This window comes from Aegilops tauschii, chromosome 7 (genome assembly GCF_002575655.3).
Source record: "Aegilops tauschii subsp. strangulata cultivar AL8/78 chromosome 7, Aet v6.0, whole genome shotgun sequence".
NCBI classification, from domain to species: Eukaryota; Viridiplantae; Streptophyta; class Magnoliopsida; order Poales; family Poaceae; genus Aegilops; species Aegilops tauschii.
The window spans coordinates 18,861,198-18,884,544 of record NC_053041.3 but is presented as its reverse complement, the minus strand read 5'-3'; the positions used below and the strand labels follow the sequence as shown (position 1 = coordinate 18,884,544).

Sequence of the window (23,347 nt, the reverse complement as noted above, 5' to 3'; positions counted from 1 at the left end):
GGAGCCCAACGAGAGGGTGGTATTCATCTCTCACTTCGTCTGCGGGTTAGGATTTCCCCTTCATCCTTTCGTCCGCGGACTCATGTTCTACTACGGGCTAGACTTCCATGATCTGGCCCCAAACTCCTTCCTCAACATCTCGACATTTATTGTCGTGTGCGAGGCCTTCCTCTGCATCCCACCCCACTTTGGATTGTGGCTGAAGACCTTCAATGTGAAGCCGAAGGTGGTGGGTGGTCAACACGCAGAGTGCGGAGGCACTATGGTGAGCAAGTTGTCCAACATCACATGGCCCACAGGAACCTTCGTGGAGACCGTCAAAGGGTGGCAACAACAGTGGTTCTACATCACAGAGCCCCGTGACACCACCTGGGCCGCGGCTCCCGAATTTAAGTCCAGGCCCCTGATGCGGCTCACCTCCTGGCTAGAGAAGGGCCTGGACTGGGCTTCGTCAGATGAGCTGACACCGCTGTAGACGCGCATTAAGAGCATGATGGACAAGAAAATCAAGCTCATCAACGTGATCCAGGTGATGCTTGCTCGTCGGATCCTTCCTTGCCAACACCAGACTTGCCATTTATGGGAGTTCGATCCGTCCAAGCACCCGACCTTGCAACGATTCTTCGGCAGCACGCACGAAGATATCTAGAAGGTGCTATTCAAGGCAAATCAGACGTGGCCGGAGACGACCGAGGACCGCGGTCACGCCCTGACTCATCCAGCCAGTTCGGTGAGTTCTCCATATTGCGAGGTGTATCCTCCACCTGTATATTCGAGGAAGATGTCTAAGCTTCCCCGTTTGTCTTTTCAGGGCTGGACAAAGAAGGCAGAGCGGTTCCAGCGTCCGGCTCCGCTGCCAGAAGACCCAGTGATCCCTCTCCTAACGAAGATGCTGGTTCCGGCACCCTACAAGGCGCCGGAGAAGAAGGCCAAGGAGACCAGAAGTGGCCTCCATCGTAAAGGTACTTTGGCCGGATCGTCCGAAGAAACCAAAACCCACTCCTCACCCACCGAGAACGACGAGGAGGAGGAGGAGGAAAGCCATTCTCCCCTTGAGGGGGGAAGGAAGAAAAGGGCAGCCTCCACAAACCTGGAGGCAGAGGCGTCCAAGAGAGGGAAGAAGGTGTCTACTGCGGATAATTCCGCCCTAGACACCGATAGTAGCTCTGAGTGGCGTCCCAGGCCGAAGCCCCTGGCCGAATCGTAAGTATTCAAAAGCACTCACACACATACATATATCCAACTCCTTTACTTCGTGGTATTTAACATGTCAAACCATGCGCTGCAGTCCGGCTCGCGCCCACCCCCAGCGATCCTCATCTTTGGGGAATTCGCTGGATCCCAATGTGATGGACAGCGGGTCGCCTCTGCCGGCCTTCTCCCCCAAGGCTACGGACGACACCGAAGTGTTGTCCCGAAGGACCGTCCCAAGTCGGGGAGAGGCACAGGAGACCATCACGGTGACGCCTGAGGGTGATACCTCAGGCACGGGACACATGGGGGAGCAGATCCCCATGGCAACTGGTGATGGGGGCCACATCCAATTTGTCCCCCAGCCGAATACTATTCCGAAGACCCATACGTCTCCGGAACTAGGTAAGCAGCCTCCTTTGAAAGAAGGAGGTGCGCCTATTCCGCCGATGACCTCTATCCATCCAGAGGCGCCGGATACTCTACTGGAAGTGCTGCGAGGTGCTTCCATTGTGGTGGAATGATACGTCTCCAACGTATCTACAATTTTTGATTGTTCCATGCTATTATATTATCCATCTAGGATGTTTTATATGCATTTATATGCTATTTTATATGATTTTTGGGACTAACCTATTAACCTAGAGCCCAGTGCTAGTTTCTGTTTTTTCCTTGTTTTTGAGTTTTGCAGAAAGGAATACCAAACGGAGTCCAATGTACGTGCCATTTTTTGACGATTTTTTATGGACCAAAAGAAGACCCCGGAGTAAAAGAGTTGGGCCAGAAGAGTCCCGGGCCGTCCACGAGGGTGGGGGCGCGCCCACCCGCCGGGTGCGCCGCCCTATCTCGTGGACGACTCGGGCACCTCCCTGACTTGTTCCCGACGCCAAAAATTCCTATAAATACTAAAACCTCCAGAAAATAACCTAGATCGGGAGTTCCGCCGCCGAAAACCTCCAGAGCCACGAAAAACCAATCGGGACCCTTTTCCGGCACACTGCCGGAGGGAGGATCCCTCACCGGTGGCCATCTTCATCATCCTGGCGCTCTCCATGATAAGGGGGGAGTAGTTCACCCTTGGGGCTGAGGGTATGTACCAATAGCTATGTGTTTGATCTCTCTCTTTCTCGTGTTCTTGATTTGGCACGATCTTGATGTACCGCGAGCTTTGCTATTATAGTTGGATCTTATGATGTTTCTCCCCCTCTACTCTCTTGTAATGGATTGAGTTTTCCCTTTGAAGTTATCTTATCAGATTGAGTCTTTAAGGATCTGAGAACACTTGATGTATGTCTTGCATGTGCTTATCTGTGGTGACAATGGGATATTCACGTGATCTACTTGATGTATGTTTTGGTGATCAATTTGTGGGTTCAGTGACCTTGTGAACTTATTCATAGGGGTTGGCACACGTTTTCGTCTTGAATCTTCGGTAGAAACTTTGGGGCACTCTTTGAAGTTCTTTGTGTTGGTTGAATAGATGAATCTGAGATTGTGTGATGCATATCGTATAATCATACCCACGGATACTTGAGGTGACATTGGAGTATCTAGGTGACATTAGGGTTTTGGTTGATTTGTGTCTTAAGGTGTTATTCTAGTACGAACTCTAGGATAGATTTAACGGAAAGAATAGCTTCGTGTTATTTTACTACGGACTCTTGAATAGATCGATCAGAAAGAATAACTTTGAGGTGGTTTCGTACCCTACAATAATCTCTTTGTTTGTTCTCCGCTATTAGTGACTTTGGAGTGACTCTTTGTTGCATGTTGAGGGATAGTTATATGATCCAATTATGTTATTATTGTCGAGAGAACTTGCACTAGTGAAAGTATGAACCCTAGGCCTTGTTTCCTAGCATTGCAATACCATTTACTCTCACTTTTACCACTTGTTACCTAGCTGTTTTTATATTTTCAGATTACAAAAACCTATATCTACCATCCATATTGCACTTCACATGATATTGTTACCTAGCTGTTTTTATATTTTCGCTTCTTCACATGATGTGTGTTATCCTTGAAATGTCATTTTGTTTTGTTTTGCTTGCTGTTTGAATAATATCTCAAGATCTGAATTTCTTAAATGTTAGAGAGTCTTCACATAGTTGCATAATTATTCGACTACTCATTGATCTTCACTTATATCTTTCGGAGTAGTTTGTCATTTGCTCTAGTGCTTCACTTATATCTTTTTAGAGCACGGCGGTGGTTTTATTTTGAAGAAATAGATGGACACTCATGCTTCACTTATATTATTTTGAGAGTCTTTAGAACAACATGGTAATTTTCTTTGGTTATGAATTTAGTCCTAATATGATGGGCATCCAAGAGGGGTATAATAAAAACTGTCATTTAAAGTGCATTGAATACTATGCGAAGTTTGATACTTGATAATTGTTTTGAGATATGAAGATGGTAATATTAGAGTCGTGCTAGTTGAGTAATTGTGAATTTGAGAAATACTTGTGTTGAAGTTTGCAAGTCCCGTAGCATGCACGTATGGTAACCGTTGTGTAACAAATTTGAAGCATGAGGTATTTCTTTGATTGTCATCCTTTGTGTGGAGGTCGGGATTGCGCGATGGTTAACTCGTACCAACCCTTCCCCTAGGAGCATGCGTGTAGTACTTGGTTTTGAGGACTTGTAGATTTTTGCAATAAGTATGTGAGTTCATTATGACTAATGTTGAGTCCATGGATTATACGCACTCTCACCCTTCCATCATTGCTAGCCTCTTCAGTACCGTGCATTGCCCTTTCTCACCTTGAGAGTTGGTGCAAATTTCGCCGGTGCATCCAAACCCCGTGATATGATACACTCTATCACACATAAGCCTCCTTATATGTTCCTCAAAACAGCCACCATACCTACCTATTATGGCATTTCCATAGCCATTCCGAGATATATTGGCATGCAACCTTCCACCGTTCCGTTTATTATGACACGCTCCATCATTGTCATATTGCTTTGCATGATCATGTAGTTGACATCATATTTGTGGCAAAGCCACCATTCATAATTCTTTCATACATGTCACTCTTGATTCATTGCACATCCCGGTACACCGCCGTAGGCATACACATAGAGTCATATTTTGTTCTAAGTATTGAGTTGTAATTCTTGAGTTGTAAGTAAATAGAAGTGTGATGATCATCATTATTAGAGCATTGTCCCAAGTGAGGAAAGGATGATTGAGACTATGATTCCCCCACAAGTCGGGATGAGACTCCGAACTAAAAAAAAGAGAAAGAAAAGAGGCCATAAAAAAAGGAAAGAAAGGCCCAAATAAAAAAAAGAATAAAAAATGAGAGAAAAAGAGAGAAGGGACAATGTTACTATCCTTTTACCACACTTGTGCTTCAAAGTAGCACCATGATCTTTATGATAGAGAGTCTCCTATGTTATCACTTTCATATACTAGTGGGAATTTTTCATTATAGAACTTGGATTGTATATTCCAATGATGGGCTTCCTCAAAATGCCCTAGGTCTTCGTGAGCAAGCAAGTTGGATGCACACCCACTTAGTTTCTTTTGTTGAGCTTTCAGACATTTATAGCTCTAGTGCATCCGTTGCATTGCAATCCCTACTCCTTGCATTGACATCAATTGATGGGCATCTCCCTAGCCCGTTGATTAGCCGCGTCAATGTGAGACTTTCTCCTTTTTTTCTCTTCTCCACACAACCCTCATCATTATATTCTATTCCACCCATAGTGCTATGTCCATGGCTCACGCTCATGTATTGCGTGAAAGTTGAAAAAGTTTGAAAAAAATAAAGTATGAAACAATTGCTTGGCTGGAACTGGGGTTGTGCATGATTTGAGTATGTTGTGTGATGAAGTTGGAGCATAACCAAACTATATGATTTTGTAGGGATGAACTTTCTTTGGCTATGTTATTTTGAGAAGACATAATTGCTTTGTTAGTATGCTTGAAGTATTCTTATTCTTATGTCAATATTAAACTTTTGTCTTGAATCTTTCGGATCTGAACATTCATGCCACAATAAAGAAGATTACATTGATAAATATGTTAGGTAGCATTCCATATCAAAAATTCTGTTTTTATCATTTACCTACTCGCGGACGAGCAGGAATTAAGCTTGGGGATGCTTGATACGTCTCCAACGTATCTATAATTTTTGATTGTTCCATGCTATTATATTATACATCTAGGATGTTTTATATGCATTCATATGCTATTTCATATGATTTTTGGGACTAACCTATTAACATAGAGCCCAGTGCCAGTTTCTGTTTTTTCCCTGTTTTTGAGTTTTGCAGAAAAGGAATACCAAACGGAGTCCAATGAACGTGCCATTTTTTGACGATTTTTTATGGACCAAAAGAAGACCCCGGAGTAAAAGAGTTGGGCCAGAAGAGTCCCGGGCCGTCCACGAGGGTGGGGGGCGCCCCCCCCCCCCCCCCGGGGCGCGGCGCCCTATCTCGTGGACGACTCGGGCACCTCCCTGACTTGTTCCCGACGCCAAAAATTCCTATAAATACTGAAACCTCCATAAAATAACCTAGATCGGGAGTTCCGCCGCCGAAAACCTCCAGAGCCACGAAAAACCAATCGGGACCCTGTTCTGGCACCCTGCCGGAGGGGGGGATCCCTCACCGGTGGCCATCTTATCATCCCGGCGCTCTCCATGACGAGGAGGGAGTAGTTGACACTCGGGGCCGAGGGTATGTACCAGTAGCTATGTGTTTGATCTCTCTCTCCCTCTCTCTCTCTCGTGTTCTTGATTTGGCACGATCTTGATGTACCGCGAGCTTTGCCATTATAGTTGGATCTTATGATGTTTCTCCCCCTCGACTCTCTTGTAATGGATTGAGTTTTCCCTTTGAAGTTATCTTATCGGATTGAGTCTTTAAGGATTTGAGAACACTTGATGTATATCTTGCATGTGCTTATCTGTGGTGACAATGGGATATTCACGTCATCTACTTGATGTATGTTTTGGTGATCAACTTGCGGGTTCAGTGACCTTGTGAACTTATGCATAGGGGTTGGCACACGTTTTTGTCTTGACTCTACGGTAGAAACTTTGGGGCACTCTTTGAAGTTCTTTGTGTTGGTTGAATAGATGAATCTGAGATTGTGTGATGCATATCGTATAATCATACCCACGGATACTTGAGGTGACATTGGAGTATCTAGGTGACATTAGGGTTTTGGTTGATTTGTGTCTTAAGGTGTTATTCTAGTACGAACTCTAGGATAGATTGAACGGAAAGAATAGCTTCGTGTTATTTTACTACGGACTGTTGAATAGATCGATCAGAAAGAATAACTTTTAGGTGGTTTCATACCCTACAATAATATCTTTGTTTGTTCTCCGTATTAGTGACTTTGGAGTGACTCTTTGTTGCATGTTAAGGGATAGTTATATGACCCAATTATGTTATTATTGTTGAGAGAACTTGCACTAGTGAAAGTATGAACCCTAGGCCTTGTTTCCTAGCATTGCAATACCGTTTACGCTCACTTTTACCACTTGTTACCTTGCTGTTTTTATATTTTAAATTACAAAAACCTATATCTACCATCCATATTGCACTTGTATCACCATCTCTTCGCCGAACTAGTGCACCTATACAATCTACCATTGTATTGGGTGTGTTGGGGACACAAGAGACTCTTTGTTATTTCGTTGCAGGGTTGATTGAGAGAGACCATCTTCATCCTACACCTCCCATGGATTGATAAACCTTAGGTCATCCACTTGAGGTAAATTTGCTACTGTCCTACAAAACTCTGCACTTGGAGGCCCAACAACGTCTACAAGGAGAAGGTTGCGTAGTAGACATCAAGGAACACCGTATCCTTATGGGTACGGTGATTGAGAGGGTGCAGTCTGCCAAGAGCGGACTGACCAAAGCCTGCGCCAGCCTTCTAACAGGCTTTGAGGTATGTGACATAATTATACAAATAGAATGCCATAGTGTAGATAGTAGCCCCTGAGACTCTGTCCGCTGTTCGAAAAGAAAAGCCGGACAGAGGATCAAATAAATTTTGAAGGAGACTAACCATACATGTCCATGTGAATAAGCAGGCGTCGATGCTGGCTGCGACCTCCCATTCTGCCGAAGTCTCCAAACTGAAGCAGAGTCTGGAGCGGGCCGAGGAAGAGCTCGGCCTTGTGAAAAAACAACTAGAGGACAAGCAAGGTATGCCATGGCCTATTCAGATCTAGAAAGATATAAATTGTTCGTGTTGATCATGTTATCATGATATTTTGTAGGAGCTGCGACTGAGGTGGAGTCCCTCTAGAACGCGCTGGCCGAGGCCCAGAAGAGAGCGGCAGAGGAACAAGCCGCCCACGAAAAACACGAGGCCAGGGTCAGGGAGGTCCAGCAGGAGCTCCAGGACGCCGTAAAGAATTGCGAGTCCTTGGAGCGCAAGATTACGGACCAAGAGTCCGAACTTGCTAAGGCCCGTCAAAGCGCACAAGAAGCCCGGGTTGAAGCCCAGGGTGCCCTCCAGGAGATCCAGGAGGCCAGGAAAATCATGGCGGGTAAGGCCTTTATTATGCAGAGCAAATTTGTGAAGAAAAGGTACCTCTTACTGACCCGGATTGGGAGTTCTCCAGGAGCGTTTGCGGATCTGCCGCGCAGTGCTGCTGATGCTGCGGAGTTCTTCCGAGACGAAGAGGGGAGCTCAACGGAAAAGATGTTCTGGTCGCAATACCTTGCGCCAGAGCATCCGGTGCCCTTTAGCGATCAGCTGAAACAGCTGACCGAACTGCATGGGGTGGCCGAATTGGCCATGAAGGATGTGATAATCCATCTATGGCCTGCTGAAGCCATACCCAGCAACTGCTTCGGGCTCATGAAATGGCTGGTCAATGCCTGCCCTTGACTTGATGCCATCAAGCTGTCGGTCTGCATCGAAGGTGCGCGGATGGCCTTCGCCCGTGTCAAGGTGCAGTGGGCGAAGATGAACGCCGTCAAGCTCGCGACCGAGGGACCGCCCGCGGGCATGGAGTGATACGTCTCCAACGTATCTATAATTTTTGATTGTTCCATGCTATTATATTATCTGTTTTGGAAGTTTAATGGGCTTTATTATACACTTTTATATTATTTTTGGGACTAACCTACTAACCGGGGGCCCAGTGCAAATTGTTGTTTTTTGCCTATTTCAGTGTTTCACAGAAAAGGAATATCAAACGGAGTCCAAACGGAATGAAACCTTCGGGAGAGTTATTTTTGGAACAAACCAATCCAGTAGACTTGGAGTGGACGTCAAGGAAGCAATGAGGCGGCCACGAGGTAGGGAGGCGCGCCCAGGGGAGTAGGAGCGCCCCCACCCTCGTGGGCCCCTCGTGGCTCCCCCAACCGACTTCTTTCGCCTATATATACTCATATACCCCGAAAACATCCGAGAGCACCACGAAACGCTATTTCCACCGCCACAACCTTCTGTACCCGTGAGATCCCATCTTGGAGCCTTTTCCGGCGCTCCGCCAGAGGGGGAATCGATCACAGAGGGCTTCTACATCAACACCATAGCCTCTCCGATGATGTGTGAATAGTTTACCTCAGACCTTCGGGTCCATAGTTTTTAGCTAGATGGCTTCTTCTCTCTCATTGATTCTCAATACAAAGTTCCCCTTGATCTAATTGGAGATCTATTTGATGTAATTCTTTTTGTGGTGTGTTTGTGGAGATCCGATGAATTGTGGGTTTATGATCAAGATTATCTATGAACAATATTTGAATCTCCTCTGAATTCTTTTATGTATGATTTGTTATATTTGCAAGTCTCTTCGAATTATCAGTTTGGTTTGGCCTACTAGATTGATCTTTCTTGCAATGGGAGAAGTGCTTAGCTTTGGGTTCAATCTTGCGGTGTCCTTTCCCAGTGACAGTAGGGGCAGCAAGGCACGTATTGTATTGTTGCCATCGAGGATAAAAGGATGGGGTTTATATCATATAGCTTGAGTTTATCCCTCTACATCATGTCATCTTGCCTAATGCGTTACTCTGTTCTTATGAACTTAATACTCTAGATGCATGCTGGATAGCGGTCGATGTGTGGAGTAAAAGTAGTAGATGCAGAATCGTTTCGGTCTACTTGTCGCGGACGTGATGCCTATATGCATGATCATGCCTAGATATTCTCATAACTATGCACTTTTCTATCAATTGCTCGACAGTAATTTGTTCACCTACCATAATATTTATGCTATCTTGAGAGAAGCCACTAGTGAAACCTTTGGCCCCCGGGTCTATTTTCCATCATATAAGTTTCCGATCTATTTTATTTTGCAATCTTTACTTTCCAATCTATACAACAAAAATACCAAAAATATTTATCTTATTATCTCTACCAGATCTCACTTTTGCAAGTGGCCGTGAAGGTATTGACAACCCCTTTATCGCGTTGGTTGCAAGGTTCTTATTTGTTTGTGCAGGTACGTACGAGGGATTTGCGTGTAGCCTCCTACTGGATTGATACCTTGGTTCTCAAAACTGAGGGAAATACTTACGCTACTTTGCTGCATCACCCTTTCCTCTTCAAGGGAAAACTAACGCATGCTCAAGAGTTTGCAAGAAGGATTTCTGGTGCCGTTGCCGGGGAGGCTTACGCCAAGTCAAGTCAAGATTTGATCTCCCGTCAACTCGCCGATTTCTGGCGCCGTTGCCGGGGAGTCTACGCACAAGTCAAGACATACCAAGTACCCATCACAAACTCTTATCCCTCGCATTAGATTATTTGCCATTTGCCCCTCGTTTTCCTCTCCCCCACTTCACCGTTGCCGTTTTCTTCGCCCTCTTTCCGTTCGATCTTGTGTTACCATGTGCCTTCTTTTTGCTAGCATCTTAGCTTGCTAAAATTTTATGGATCCTCATCCGCTTGCTAATCTTTTTAAGAGATCCAATTACGATGAACCTATTGCTAGTTTCTTGAGTGCACTAGACTATCTTTATGAGGTTTTGCTTGAAATCCGTGAATCTGAAAATTATGATGAAGTGCTTTATGAAGTGATTCACAATAGATCTTTGAATAAAAAGCATGATTGCAATGATGTTATCATAAATCCTATTAATGTCGATTGTGTTAATGATATGCAAAACCCTAAGCTTGGGGATGCTAGTTTTTCTATGTCCACTACTTGTTGCAATGATCATGATTGGGGTGATTCTTCTTATGATCTTGAAAATTTATTTAAGCCCCATGATGGATATGAGATTGATAATAGTGTTTGCAATAATATTGAAAGTGGGTTTGGAAGAGTTTCAACTTTAGATCCCACATATTCAAATAAGGTTCAATCTTATGAAATTCTTGATAAAAGTGGGTTTGGAGAGGTCATGACTTTAGTTAATGGTAATCCCACTATTTTGGAAGAGTGTCAACTTTGCATGCATGTGGATCGTGTTGAAAATATTTTATGTGATAGCTATTTTGTTGAATTTGCTTATGATCCCACATGTAATTATTATGAGAGAGAAAAATATGGTTGTAGAAATTTTCATGATAATAAATTGCCTCTCGTTATGTTGAGATTGCTATTGTTTCTTTCCGCTTCCTTGCATATGCTAGTTTTTGCTTGCTATGATAATTTGTTTGCCTATAAGATGCCTATGCATAGGAAGTATGTGAGACTTAGATGTGTTTGTCACGTGTTTCATAATGCTCTCTTTGCGCGTCAATTCTTGTCTTTCATGTGAGCATCATCGAAATCTCAATGCCTAGCTAGGGGCGTTAAACGATAGCGCTTGTTGGGAGGCAACCCAATTTTATTTTTGTTCCTTGCTTTTTGTTCCTGTTTAGTAATAAATAATTCATCTAGCCTATGGTTAGATGTGGTTTTGTGTTTTAATTAGTGTCTGTGCCAAGTAAAACCTTTAGGATAACCTAAGGTGATAGTTAATTTGATCTTGCTGAAAAACAGAAACTTTTGCGCGCACGAGATTAATTTTCATAAATCACAGAAACGTGCTTTTCAGTTGATTCTTTTTGGAGAAGATTAGTGAACAAACTATCTAGGACTTCCTAATTGATTAGAATTTTTTAAGTTCTAGAAGTTTGCGTTCGATACAGATTGCTGCAGACTGTTATGTTTTTTGACAGATTCTGTTTTTCATGTGTTGTTTGCTTATTTTGATGAGTCTGTGGCTAGTATCGGGGGGTATGAACCATAGAGAAGTTGGAATACAGTAGGTTAACACGAATATAAATAAGGAATGATTTCATTACAGTACCTTAAAGTGGTGGTTTGTTTTATTTCGCTAACGGAGCTCATGAGATTTTCTGTTGAGTTTTGTGTTGTGAAGTTTTCAAGTTTGGGGTAAAGATTTGATGGATTATCGAATAAGGAGTGGAAAGAGCCTAAGATTGGGGATGCCCAAGGCACCCCAAGGTAAAATTCGAGGACAACCAAAAGCCTAAGCTTGGGGATGCCCCGGAAGGCATCCCCTCTTTCGTCTTCGTCTATCGGTAACTTTACTTGATGCTATATTTTTATTCACCACATGATATGTGTTTTGTTTGGAGCGTCTTGTATGATTTGAGTCTTTGCTTTTTAGTTTACCACAATCATCCTTGCTGTACACACCTTTTGGGAGAGACACACATGAACCGGAATTTATTAGAATACTCTATGTGCTTCACTTATATCTTTTGAGCTAGATAATTTTGCTCTAGTGCTTCACTTATATCTTTTAGAGCACGGTGGTGGTTTCATTTTATAGAAATTATTGATCTCTCATGCTTCACTTATATTATTTTGAGAGTCTTTTAGAACAGCATGGTAATTTGCTTCGGTTAAAATTTTAGTCCTAAAGGGATGAGCATCCAAGATAGGTATAATAAAAACTATCATTAAAAAGTGCATTGAATACTATGAGAAGTTTGATGCTTTATGATTGTTTTGAGATATGAAGATGGTGATATTAGAGACATGCTAGTTGAGTAGTTGTGAATTTGAGAAATACTTGTGTTGAAGTTTGTGATTCCTGTAGCATGCACGTATGGTGAACCGTTATGTGATGAAGTTGGAGCATGATTTATTTATTGATTGTCTTCCTTATGTGTGGAGGTCGGGATCGCGCGATGGTTAACTCCTACCAACCCTTCCCCTAGGAGCTTGAGTGTAGTACTTTGTTTTGATGACTTGTAGATTTTTGCAATAAGTATGTGAGTTCTTTATGACTAATGTTGAGCCCATCGATTATACGCCTCTCACCCTTCCACCATTGCTAGCCTCTCTAATACCGCGCACCTTTCGCGGGTATCATACACCCACCATATAACTTCCTCAAAACAGCCACCATACCTACCTATTATGGCATTTCCATAGCCATTCCGAGATATATTGCCATGCAACTTTCCACCATTCCGTTTATTATGACACGCTCCATCATTGTCATATTGCTTTTCATGATCATGTAGTTGAAATCGTATTTGTGGCAAGGCCACCATTCATAATTCTTTCATACATGTCACTCTTGATTCATTGCATATCCCAGTACACCGCCGGAGGCATACACATAGAGTCATAATTTGTTTTAAGTATCGAGTTGTAATTCTTGAGTTGTAAGTAAATAGAAGTGTGATGATCATCATTATTAGAGCATTGTCCCAAGTGAGGAAAGGATGATGGAGACTATGATTTTCCCACAAGTCGGGATGAGACTCTGGACGAAAAAGAAGAAAAAGGAAAAAATAGGCCATAAAAAGAAGAGAGAAAAGGCCCAAACAAAAAAAAATGAGAGAAAAAGAGAGAAGGGACAATGTTACTATCCTTTTACCACACTTGTGCTTCAAAGTAGCACCATGATTTTCATGATAGAGAGTCTCTTATTTTGTCACTTTCATATACCGGTGGGAATTTTTCATTATAGAACTTGGCTTGTATATTCCAATGATGGGCTTCCTCAAAGTGCCCTAGGTCTTCGGGAGCAAGCAAGTTGGATGCACACCCACTTAGTTTCCTTTTGAGCTTTCATACACTTATAGCTCTAGTGCATCCGTTGCATGGCAATCCCTACTCACTCACATTGATATCTATTGATGGGCATCTTCGTAGCCCGTTGATACGCCTAGTTGATGTGAAGACTATCTTCTCCTTTTTGTCTTCTCCGCAACCACCATTCTATTCCACCTATAGTGCTATGTCCATGGCTCACGCTCATGTATTGCGTGAAAGTTGAATAAGTTTGAGAATACTAAAGTATGAAGCAATTGCTTGGCTGAAACCGGGGCTGTGCATGATTTTAATACTTTGTGTGATGAAGATAGAGCATAGCCAGACTATATGATTTTGTAGGGATAACTTTCTTTGGCCATGTTATTTTGAGAAGACATGATTGCTTAGTTAGTATGCTTGAAGTATTACTATTTTTATGTCAATATTAAACTTTTATCTTGAATCTTTCGGATATGAATATTCATGCCACAATAAAGGAAATTACATTGAGAAATATGCTAGGTAGCATTCCACATCAAAATTTTTGTTTTTATCATTTACCTACTCGAGGACGAGCAGGAATTAAGCTTGAGGATGCTTGATACGTCTCCAACGTATCTATAATTTTGTTCCATGCTATTATATTATCTGTTTTGGATGTTTAATGGGCTTTATTATACACTTTTATATTATTTTTGGGACTAACCTACTAACCGGAGGCCTAGTGCAAATTGCTGTTTTTTGCCTATTTCAGTGTTTCGCAGAAAAGGAATATCAAACGGAGTCCAAACGGAATGAAACCTTCGGGAGAGTTATTTTTGGAACAAATGCAATCTAGGAGACTTGGAGTGGACGTCAAGGAAGCAACAAGGCGGCCACGAGGTAGGGAGGCGTGCCCCCACCCTCGTGGGCCCCGGGTCTATTTTCCATCATATAAGTTTCCGATCTATTTTATTTTGCAATCTTTACTTTCCAATCTATACAACAGAATACCAAAAAAATTTATCTTATTATCTCTATCAAATCTCACTTTCGCAAGTGGCCGTGAAGGGATTGACAACCCCTTTATCGCATTGGTTGCAAGGTTCTTATTTATTTGTGCAGGTACGAGGGATTTGCGTGTAGCCTCCTACTGGATTGATACCTTGGTTCTCAAAAACTGAGGGAAATACTTACGCTACTTTGCTGCATCACCCTTTCCTCTTCAAGGGAAAACCAACGCATGCTCAAGAGGTAGCAAGGGGCACTGCACGCCCGAGCGGTATTTTGATGATGTTCTAGAGGGATCCCGTATTGTGGAGGGCCAGTGTGCGAAAGACATTATCTTTGAATGAATACATTTGTATTATCCCGTCCTGTATTATGAAACAAGGCCGATATGTAATATAATGCTTGTTGTTTGTTTAAAATTTTACCTCCTGTGCGGCCGTTTTATTAAGTCTGAGAGTTGGCCAGTCGTCGGCTTCAGCCCCCACGTAGGTAGTACGGGGTGTTCGGGTTGGAACCTAAACACTCTTGATCCAAGAATTTGGTCCTTTAAGGAGGTGTTTAGCGTGATGAACCAGGCAATCGGACTATGTGGCTTTATCACCCTCACTTAGCCATAGGAATTTGACAATAGAAATGTAGGCGCAGCCCCTAGTTAGTATTTGTTAATTCGGACTAGGGTGTTGTAGACGCCTGATCGGGTGGAGGCCGATCCGTCGTATAATGCGGGAAAAATTGCAAGAGATTTTTAGCCTCCGAATAGCTGACCAGCTCTCGCCGCATCATGACAGTCAGTTTTCGGCTTTCTCTACTGAGGAGTTTATCCGGATGAACCAGAAACACAATCGCAGTAGTTCTCCCTTTACTACCCTAGCCGATAGTACGGAACGTAATGTAGCAAGCACAGGAGCCGGGCAACCCAACTATTGACCAAAGACATGATTCAGAGCCGATGCATATAAGGCTATATTCGGGGCACCGAACTATACTTGTAGAAAGTGTTCGGACTTGTTGCCATCGTGTGGAGCTCAATGAAGCCCCTGGCGAATTAAGTCGTACCAAAGTGTACGATTGCAATCGATAAGAATAGCAAAATGAAATGAAGTAGTAAGACAGTGCCACATAAATTGGGCCGCAAACAGTTTCCATTATAATTTGATTAATACGTCAAAGCGTATTTGTATAAATAGTGCAATAAGCATCAGGGCTATTTAACATGCCGAGACCAAGGAGGAGCTGCGTGCGGGTCCTGAAGACAGGTAGAGTGATCGTCAAGAAGACCACCTAGATATTCCACGACACGTTTGCGCTTCTTGCCGCCTTGGTATAGCCATCCTTCGAAAGGATCGCTGATCAGGCCATCGTGAAGGGCCTGTGGAAAAGAAACCTAAAAAGGATAAAAAAGAAAAGGGAAAGTGTGTGTGCCCAGGTAAGGTCGAGCCGTATTGTGGACCACAATCGAGTTATGCCTCCGCCTTTGCCCATGGTATTTTGAGGGCGTAGGTATGTACGCGCGGTACGAACACCGCTATTTGGTCGGGACTGAGATGGAGGCCGAATTGCTAGTGGAACTCCTGATGGGCTGGACTGTCATGATGCGGAGTAGTCCGGACTCGTTTGGCAGTGTCCGGAAGCTTGGCCGCTGAATTAATATTCTGCTTGATAAGGCCGCTCTGTACTTCCGCTGCCAGGGCCGCGGTGTGCTCCTCGATACGGAGGGAGCGCTCCGTGTTTCCATTGACTGTTATGACACCGCGTGGTCCGGGCATCTTGAGTTTGAGATAAGCATAGTGTGGCACCGCATTGAATCGAGCAAATGCAGTTCATTCGAGCAGTGCGTGATAGCCACTGCGGAAGGGGACGATATCGAAGATTAAGTCTTCGATTCGGAAGTTATTCGGGGATCCGAAGACGACTTCCATGTGATTGAGCCCGTGCAGCGGGCCTCTACACTTGGTATTACTCCTTTAAAGGTAGTTTTTGTGGGCTTGATCCTTGATGGGTCGATGCCCATCTTCCGGACTGTGTCCTGATAAAGCAGGTTAAGGCTGCTGCCACCATCCATAAGGACTCGTGTGAGGTGGAATCCGTCAATAATTGGGTCAAGGACCAGTGCTGCAGAACTACCGTGACGGATACTGGTTGGATGGTCCCCGCGATCGAAAGTGATCGGGCAGGACGACCATCGGGTGAATTTTGGGGCGACTGGCTCTATCGCATAGACGTCCCTGAGCGCGCGTTTGCGCTCCCTTTTGGGGATATGAGTAGCGTATATCATGTTCACCGTTTTGACTTGGGGAGGAAATTTCTACTGTCCTCCTGTGTTCGGTGGACGGTGCTCCTCGTCGTCATCCTCACTTGGCGACCCCCTCTCCTTGTTATCGGCATTTAACTTACCGGCCTGTTTAAAGACCCAATAGCTTCTGTTGGTATGATTGGCTGGTTTATCGGGGGTGTCGTGGATTTGGCATGGTCGATCGAGAATTCGGTCCAAGCTGGATGAGCCCGGATTGTTTCTTTTAAATGGCTTCTTCCGCTGACCGGACTTGGAGCCACTGAATCCGGCGTTGACCGCCGTGTCATCGGTATTGTCACCGTTGTTTTGACGCTTGTGCCTGTTGCGTCGGGGCTTGCCGTTGCTATTTTTGGCTTCCGAGGTGCCAGGTTCGCTTGCATTATTATTGCTACGGCCTAGCAAGCTATCTTCGCTTGTGCAAAAGCGGTTCATAAGTGCCATGAGGCGGCCATGGACTTCGGCTTTTCTTGTCCGAGGTGTCGGCCGAGGTATTCGTCGCGGATGCTATGCTTAAAGGCCGCTAGGGCTTCAGCATCCGGGCAGTCGACGATCTGGTTCTTTTTAGTTAGGAACCTAGTCCAGAATTTCCTGGCTGACTCTCCGGGTTGTTGAACTATGTGACTTAAGTCATCGGCATCCGGAGGTCGGACATATGTGCCTTGGAAGTTGTGCGGAAGGCGTCTTGCAAGTCCTCCCAGCTGCCAATAGAGTTTTCAGGCAGGCTGTTTAACCAGTGCCGAGCCGGTCCCTTGAGTTTTAGCGGGAGGTATTTGATGGCATGAAGATCATCACCGCGGGCCATATGAATATGGAGAAGAAAATCCTCAATCCATACCGCGGGATCTGTTGTTCCATCATATGATTCGATATTCACGGGTTTAAACCCTTCTGGGAATTCATGCTCCATTACTTCATCAGTGAAACAGAGGGGGTGTGCAGCGCCTCTATATTGGGCCAAGTCGCGACGTAGCTCGGATGGAGACCATCTGCGGTTTTCGGCCCGAACGTGGTTATGCTTGTCACGTCCGGCTAAATGGCCGTCGTCGCGCGCCGGGGTACGTCCCCGCGATCCGTAGATTGATCTGGTTTGACCTGCTCTATTTTCCAAGTCCTACCGCAGGTCATATGTATATCCCCGAGCTGTTGTGTCTCGACCTTTACGGCGAGGTAAAATGGGCTAGTGTTCGGCTTGAGTTGCCGTTTTTTCCCGGCCACGTGGTGGTCGGTCAACCGCGTTACGTGCTAATGGTACGGGCTTAGGTGCCTCGTCGTCGAATTGAGGTAGCAGTTTACGACTCGGGTAACTTTTGGTTGGGCGCTCGAGGCCATATTCCTCGGCTGCCAGGACATTAGTCCACCTGTCATTGAGTAGATCTTGATCAGCTTGCAGCAGCTGCTGCTTCTTTTTCAGGCTCCTTGCAGTGGCTATTAGCCGGCGCTTAAAGCGCTCCTGCTCGAGGGGTTCCTCAGGCACGATAAAGTCTTCGTCGCTGAGGCTCGCCTCCTCCTCGGAGAGTGGAAGATAATTACTATCCTCCGAGTCTTCGTTTAAGGCATGTTCATCAGGGCTAAGTTGCCCATCTTCCTGATCGTCCTTTTCGGAGGCTGGCTCAATGGGGTTTTCTTGGTCTTCGACGTCGTCCGGGGTATCGTTGTCTCGCGTGCCGGTACTGTTGTCTTTTCCACGACGTGATTTAGACCGGTGCCGCTGACGTCGGTGTTTTGGTTGTGTCTCAGGAGGTATATCCTCAACTGGGTTTTTCTCGTTATCGCCGCTATCCTCTTTGGGTGTATGCACCATGTACACGTCATATGAAGAGGTGGCCGTCCAGCGTCCGGTAAACGGCGGGTTCTAGGCCTGCTCTTCTCCGGCATCGTCGTCCATACCGTCGATGTCTTCGGAGCCGTAATCGAGCATGTCAGTTAAGTCCTCGACAGTGGTTATGAAGTGGGTGGTGGGTGGGACGTGAAATTCCCGGCTCTCAGCCCCTAGTCCGGGCTGGGCGTAGTTCGGACGTTGCTCCTCTGTAATGATGAGGGATCGCATCAAGTCCAGAGCCTCGCTTAAAGGCGAGGTTTGGTCAGGGAGAAGAGTGTCCGTGGAGTACGGCGGGAAGGAGACTCCTTGGCCGAGCTCACACGATGCTGACTCCGAGGGTTTGGAGCCAGTGTCCGGAGAAGAGTCCGGCCGCATGATGGTTGCCAGCGACACTACTTCCTCCGGCTCTCCCGTACTGGGTTTAGTGGCCGCAGATAGTCCGGCGGGCTCAAGAATCCCATCTTCGGGCCCGGTGATGCGCTCCGAATCTAGGGCCAGAGCGGGGGTTGGGGTCGCGAACCCTTGGAAGATCAAGTCTCCTCGGATGTCAGCGACATAATCCAGATTTCCAAAACTAATCTGGTGACCTGGGGCGTAGCTGTCGATCTGCTCTACACGGCCAAGCGAGTTGGCCCGCAGTGCGAAGCCGCCGAATACAAAGATCTGGCCGGGGAGAAAGATCTCCCTCAGGGCAGCATCGTTGTAGATGATTGACGGAGCCATTGAACCTTCTGGTGACGACACAGCGGAACTCTCAATGAAAGCACCAATGTCGGTGTCAAAACCGGCGGATCTCGGGTAGGGGGTCCCGAACTGTGCGTCTAAGGTCGATGGTAACAGGAGACGGGGGACACGATGTTTACCCAGGTTCGGACCCTCTTGATGGAGGTAATACCCTACTTCCTGCTTGATTGATCTTGATGAATATGAGGATTACAAGAGTTGATCTACCACGAGATCGTAATAGCTAAACCCTAGATGTCTAGCCTGTATGATTATATATGACTCTACGGACTAAACCCTCCGGTTTATATAGACACCGGAGGGGCCTAGGGTTGTACAGAGTCGGTTTGCAAAGGAAGCAATCTTCATATCCGAACGCCAAGTTTGCCATCCACGCAAAGGAGAGTCCCATCCGGACACGGGAGGAAGTCTTCTATCTTGTATCTTCATGGCCCATTAGTCCGGCCCACGTCACATAGGCCGGACGCCCGAGGACCCCTTAATCCAGGACTCCCTCAACAAACTAATGGAGAGGTGGAAAATATATGTCAACACTGGATTAACGTGAGAGTTCGTAGGAAGTATATAATTAGTATAGAAGCAGGCTCATCTACACCTGCCCTTGAATAGTAAATTAGAAAAATAGTGAAAAATCAAACAAATATAATTTTAATGCCTCTAAGATGCTCAGGTGCTAGGTGCATGCAAATTTTCGTGGTCAAATGACATCCGAGGAGACCGTGGCAATAAAAACAAAAAAATTGACTATAAAAGAAAATTTGAAAGAAAGCATTATGCAGACCCAATTTTGTTCTTCTGCCATGAGCTCCTCATATCTCATATGGCCACCAAAATTTGCACTTGAATGCCCTAAGAATTTCAGTTTTTTATATTTTTTTATGATTTTTCTGGAATTTACTATTCAATGAGAGTAGATGAGCCTAGGCTCATCTCTGAATTGCCGATATAATCGAAGATAGATACATAGATAGATGCAACTTCTTCATAATACATCTTATTAATACAACAAGTGATCAACTATATATATGGAAATGAAGCAAGCAGCGACAAGGGAGGGATTATTGGCGAAGCATGCATTGCATGTAACTTATTCAAGCAATCGAGGACGACACGTCAGATCCGGAGGCGGCCTAGCCCTAGCCGATGTAGTACATGGGGTCGGGCAGCTTAAAGGTGCGGGCGCCCTCTGGCGTGCCGAGGATGTCGCTCCACTGGTCACCGATGTTGCCAACAATGACATACCCGGCGTCCAACAGCTTCTGTCTCTCACCGGACTTGAAGGTCACCCCGGAGCCCTTGAACTCCGCTGGCTTCAGCAGCACCGTCATCCACCCAGAGAACCCCTGCCGACGGAGGTTTGTGACGGTGGCGGTCCTCTGGACCTCTCTCCGGCCGGTGAGGATCACAGGCTTGATGCCGACCGAGAGCAACTTGTCGAACAGCCGCTTCGTCTCGGGCAGGGCAGGTGCGCTCGCCTGCCGCGCGTACTCTTGGAAGCTCGTCCAGTTATATGGCGTAGCCCTGTCAACCATGCATGTCACAAATGTTTTCATAAGGACGATTACGAAATAAATCCATTGATAAAGTAGCTATCACATCACTATCTCCGTGCAGTCCTCTTGTTTAGCTCGTCACTCACAGGGCATGCATGTATATGGTCCTTCTGGCCGTCTCCATGACTATGATTGGAGGTGACCCGTGACCAGCAACAATATCCAACACGTCCAATAATTATTTCACAAAAAAAACACGTCCAATAATTAAGTTTTTATATCCACTTCTGGTCTCATTTGTTTTTTTTTTCAGTTGTATTCATTGGAAGATGTTATGTGCCAGTTAAGGTTTTACCGGTGGTTTCTAGCTACCCAGTGAGTTGATGGTTTTAACAAGTTCTAGTCAGATTTCTACTTCATCTGAACGACAAGATTAATGCAAGTCTCTGCTCAAATCCACCTGCAATAACGCAAGTATAATGTGCACGTATGTACGCATCTACTCCCTCCGTCCGGAAATACTCGTCGGAGGAATGCATGTATCTAGATGTATTTTAGTTCTAGATACATTCATTTTTATGCATTTCTCTGACAAGTATTTTCGGACGGAGGGAGTATATAATATATGTGTATACTGCACGTACCCGAAGCCGTGAGTGGCGTAGTAGGGGAGGTTGGAGAGCGTGGTCTCGTCGACGTCGAAGACCCACACCTCCTTGCCGTTGCCGGCGAGCTTGAGGCTGTCGACGTAGGAGATGGCCTGGTCGATGACGAGCTTGGAATCGCGGCGGTAGTGACCGCCAAGCATGTAGTGCCCGACGTAGCCCTCGCAGCTGGCAGGGACCGTCTTCCAGTCACGCACGTTGTGCGCCTCCACACCCAGCCGCCAACTGTCACATGCCACGCCGGCGCGGCTCCCCAGCTGCCCGCCCGAGCCCAGCATGGGCCGCAGCGCATGGATGATCGGCGCCATGGCCTCTTCCATGGCGGTGACTGTGGCAACTGACGTCGGCATGTGGATGTTAATCTCCCATGCGCCGCTGGAGGCCACAAGAAGAGCCACGGCGGCGAGCAGGAGCAGCATCTTCGTAGCCATTGCCATTTGTACTTGTTGGTGCTTCCTGAGGTGCAGTGCTATGCAGAGTGTGTGGAGTGTCTAGCTTGTTATATAGGAAGTTTAAAGCTACATCAGTCCTACAGTACAGTGTGTGTGACGCTGAGTTTTTTTTTTTCAGGAGGAAAAAAACCCCGGCCTCCGCATCTATCGATGTACATAGCCATCAATGACAATGACCGTGATCTTGAAAGAAATTAAGTGACAAAAGAGGTGGTTGGTGTCGCTGGCGCGGTCGCATTCATAGCATGGAACACGTTGGTGTTGAGGAGACATTTTTTCGTAGGATTACAACACACAATTTCGATTGGTCTGTTGGGAACATGGGATAAGATGTATATGAGCCAATATTAACATACGGTCAAGTATGTGGTTTGTGTCATTGATGGATACGATCCAATCATTCAACAAACGCTTTTGATTGGTCGGTTGGTGTCATTGATGGGGCCTAGAACACGTTATGTGATATTTGTTGAAGGATTACATGTATGTGGCTATGTTTGGAGGTGGTAGATGTGTTGGATATGTGAGCAAATTTCAACCTAGAAAAGATTCAACAGGGCAACGATACTCAATGGTTGGCTTGCGGTCAGGTTGGTGTGACGCACGATACATCGCCATCCTAATTATTATGAATTGATTGTGACTCTGTCCCCCCAATGGTTATTTCTAAGGGGCAGAAAATCCCGTTTGCAAAAATCTCGGAGAATTTCAGATTTTTTTACGTCTGAGTTATCAAAACGAATTTTGAATTTAAAAAAATTTAGCATCAAAATATATTATATTTAACCCATTGTACATATTTTCTGTGCTTCACCGTGTCCTCGCTTTATAAATTTTCAATTCATATTTCTTATGAACTGCAAGTAGTAAACAGAGAGCTGATCACCATCCATTCACAGAATTAAGAGTGGTATAGGGGTTGTTGATGTCATTGTTGATGGGGCCTGGAACACGTTATGTGATGTGATATTTGTGGTAGGATTACATGTATGTGGCTGTGCTTGGAGGTGGTAGATGTGTTGAATATATATGAGCAAATTTTAACATAGGAAAGATTCAACATGGCAACAATACTCAATGGTTGGCATGCGGTCATGGTTGGACTGGTGCATGATGCATCAATATCCTACTGTCCCCCAATTTTTTTATTCCGGCTTTTTCCGGTACGGGCGGAAAATCCAGTTTCCAAAAAATCTCGGAGAATTACAGATTTTTACATCTGAGTTATCCAGAAGAATTTTGAGTTTAAAAAAATTTAGCGTGAAAATATATTATATTTAACCCATTGTACATAGTTTCCGTGCTTCACCGTGTGCTGGTAACGCAAATTTGCCATTCATATTTCTTATGAACAGCAAGTTGTAACAGAGAGCTCGACTAAGCCACCCATCCATTCACAAAATTAAGAGTGGTATAGGGTGTGTTGATGTCAATTTTGATGGGGCCGGGGACACATTATGTGATGTGATATTCGTGGTAGGATTATATGTATGTGGCTGTGTTGGGAGGTGCTAGATGTGTTGGATATATGAGAAATTTTTTAACCTACGAAACATTCAACATGGTAACAATACTCAAAGGTTGGCATGTGGTCACGGTTGGAGTGGTGCTCCATGAATTGATTGTGACTTTGTCCCTCCCCCCCCCCCCCCCCCCCCCCTCCAATGATTTTTTTGTTTTCATCTTTTTTTGAGGTAGGGGCTGGAAAACCTGGGTTCCAAAAAAATCTCATGAATTCCGGATTTTCCAAATGAATTTTGAATAAAGAATTAC

General features: G+C 45.1%; 1 protein-coding gene across 1 annotated transcript; it reads right to left on the bottom strand.

The window, feature by feature from the left end:
* Positions 1-19,901: 19,901 nt before the first annotated feature.
* Positions 19,902-21,612, bottom strand: LOC109733866 (acid phosphatase 1). The gene is made up of 2 exons (XM_020293079.4): positions 21,102-21,612; positions 19,902-20,485 (listed from the first exon to the last, which is right to left on the bottom strand). The coding sequence occupies exons 1-2, from the start codon at positions 21,557-21,559 to the stop codon at positions 20,101-20,103; spliced, it is 843 nt and encodes a 280-aa protein (XP_020148668.1). The 5' UTR covers positions 21,560-21,612; the 3' UTR covers positions 19,902-20,100.
* Positions 21,613-23,347: the final 1,735 nt, after the last annotated feature.

Bases quoted from the DNA above. Each gene is read 5' to 3' on its own strand.
- LOC109733866 (XM_020293079.4), bottom strand. From the start codon at position 21,559: ATGGCAATGGCTACGAAGATGCTGCTCCTGCTCGCCGCCGTGGCTCTT. The intron at 20,486-21,101 runs GTACGTGCAGTA...CATGGTTGACAG, and splicing joins TACGCCACTCACGGCTTCGG to GGCTACGCCATATAACTGGA.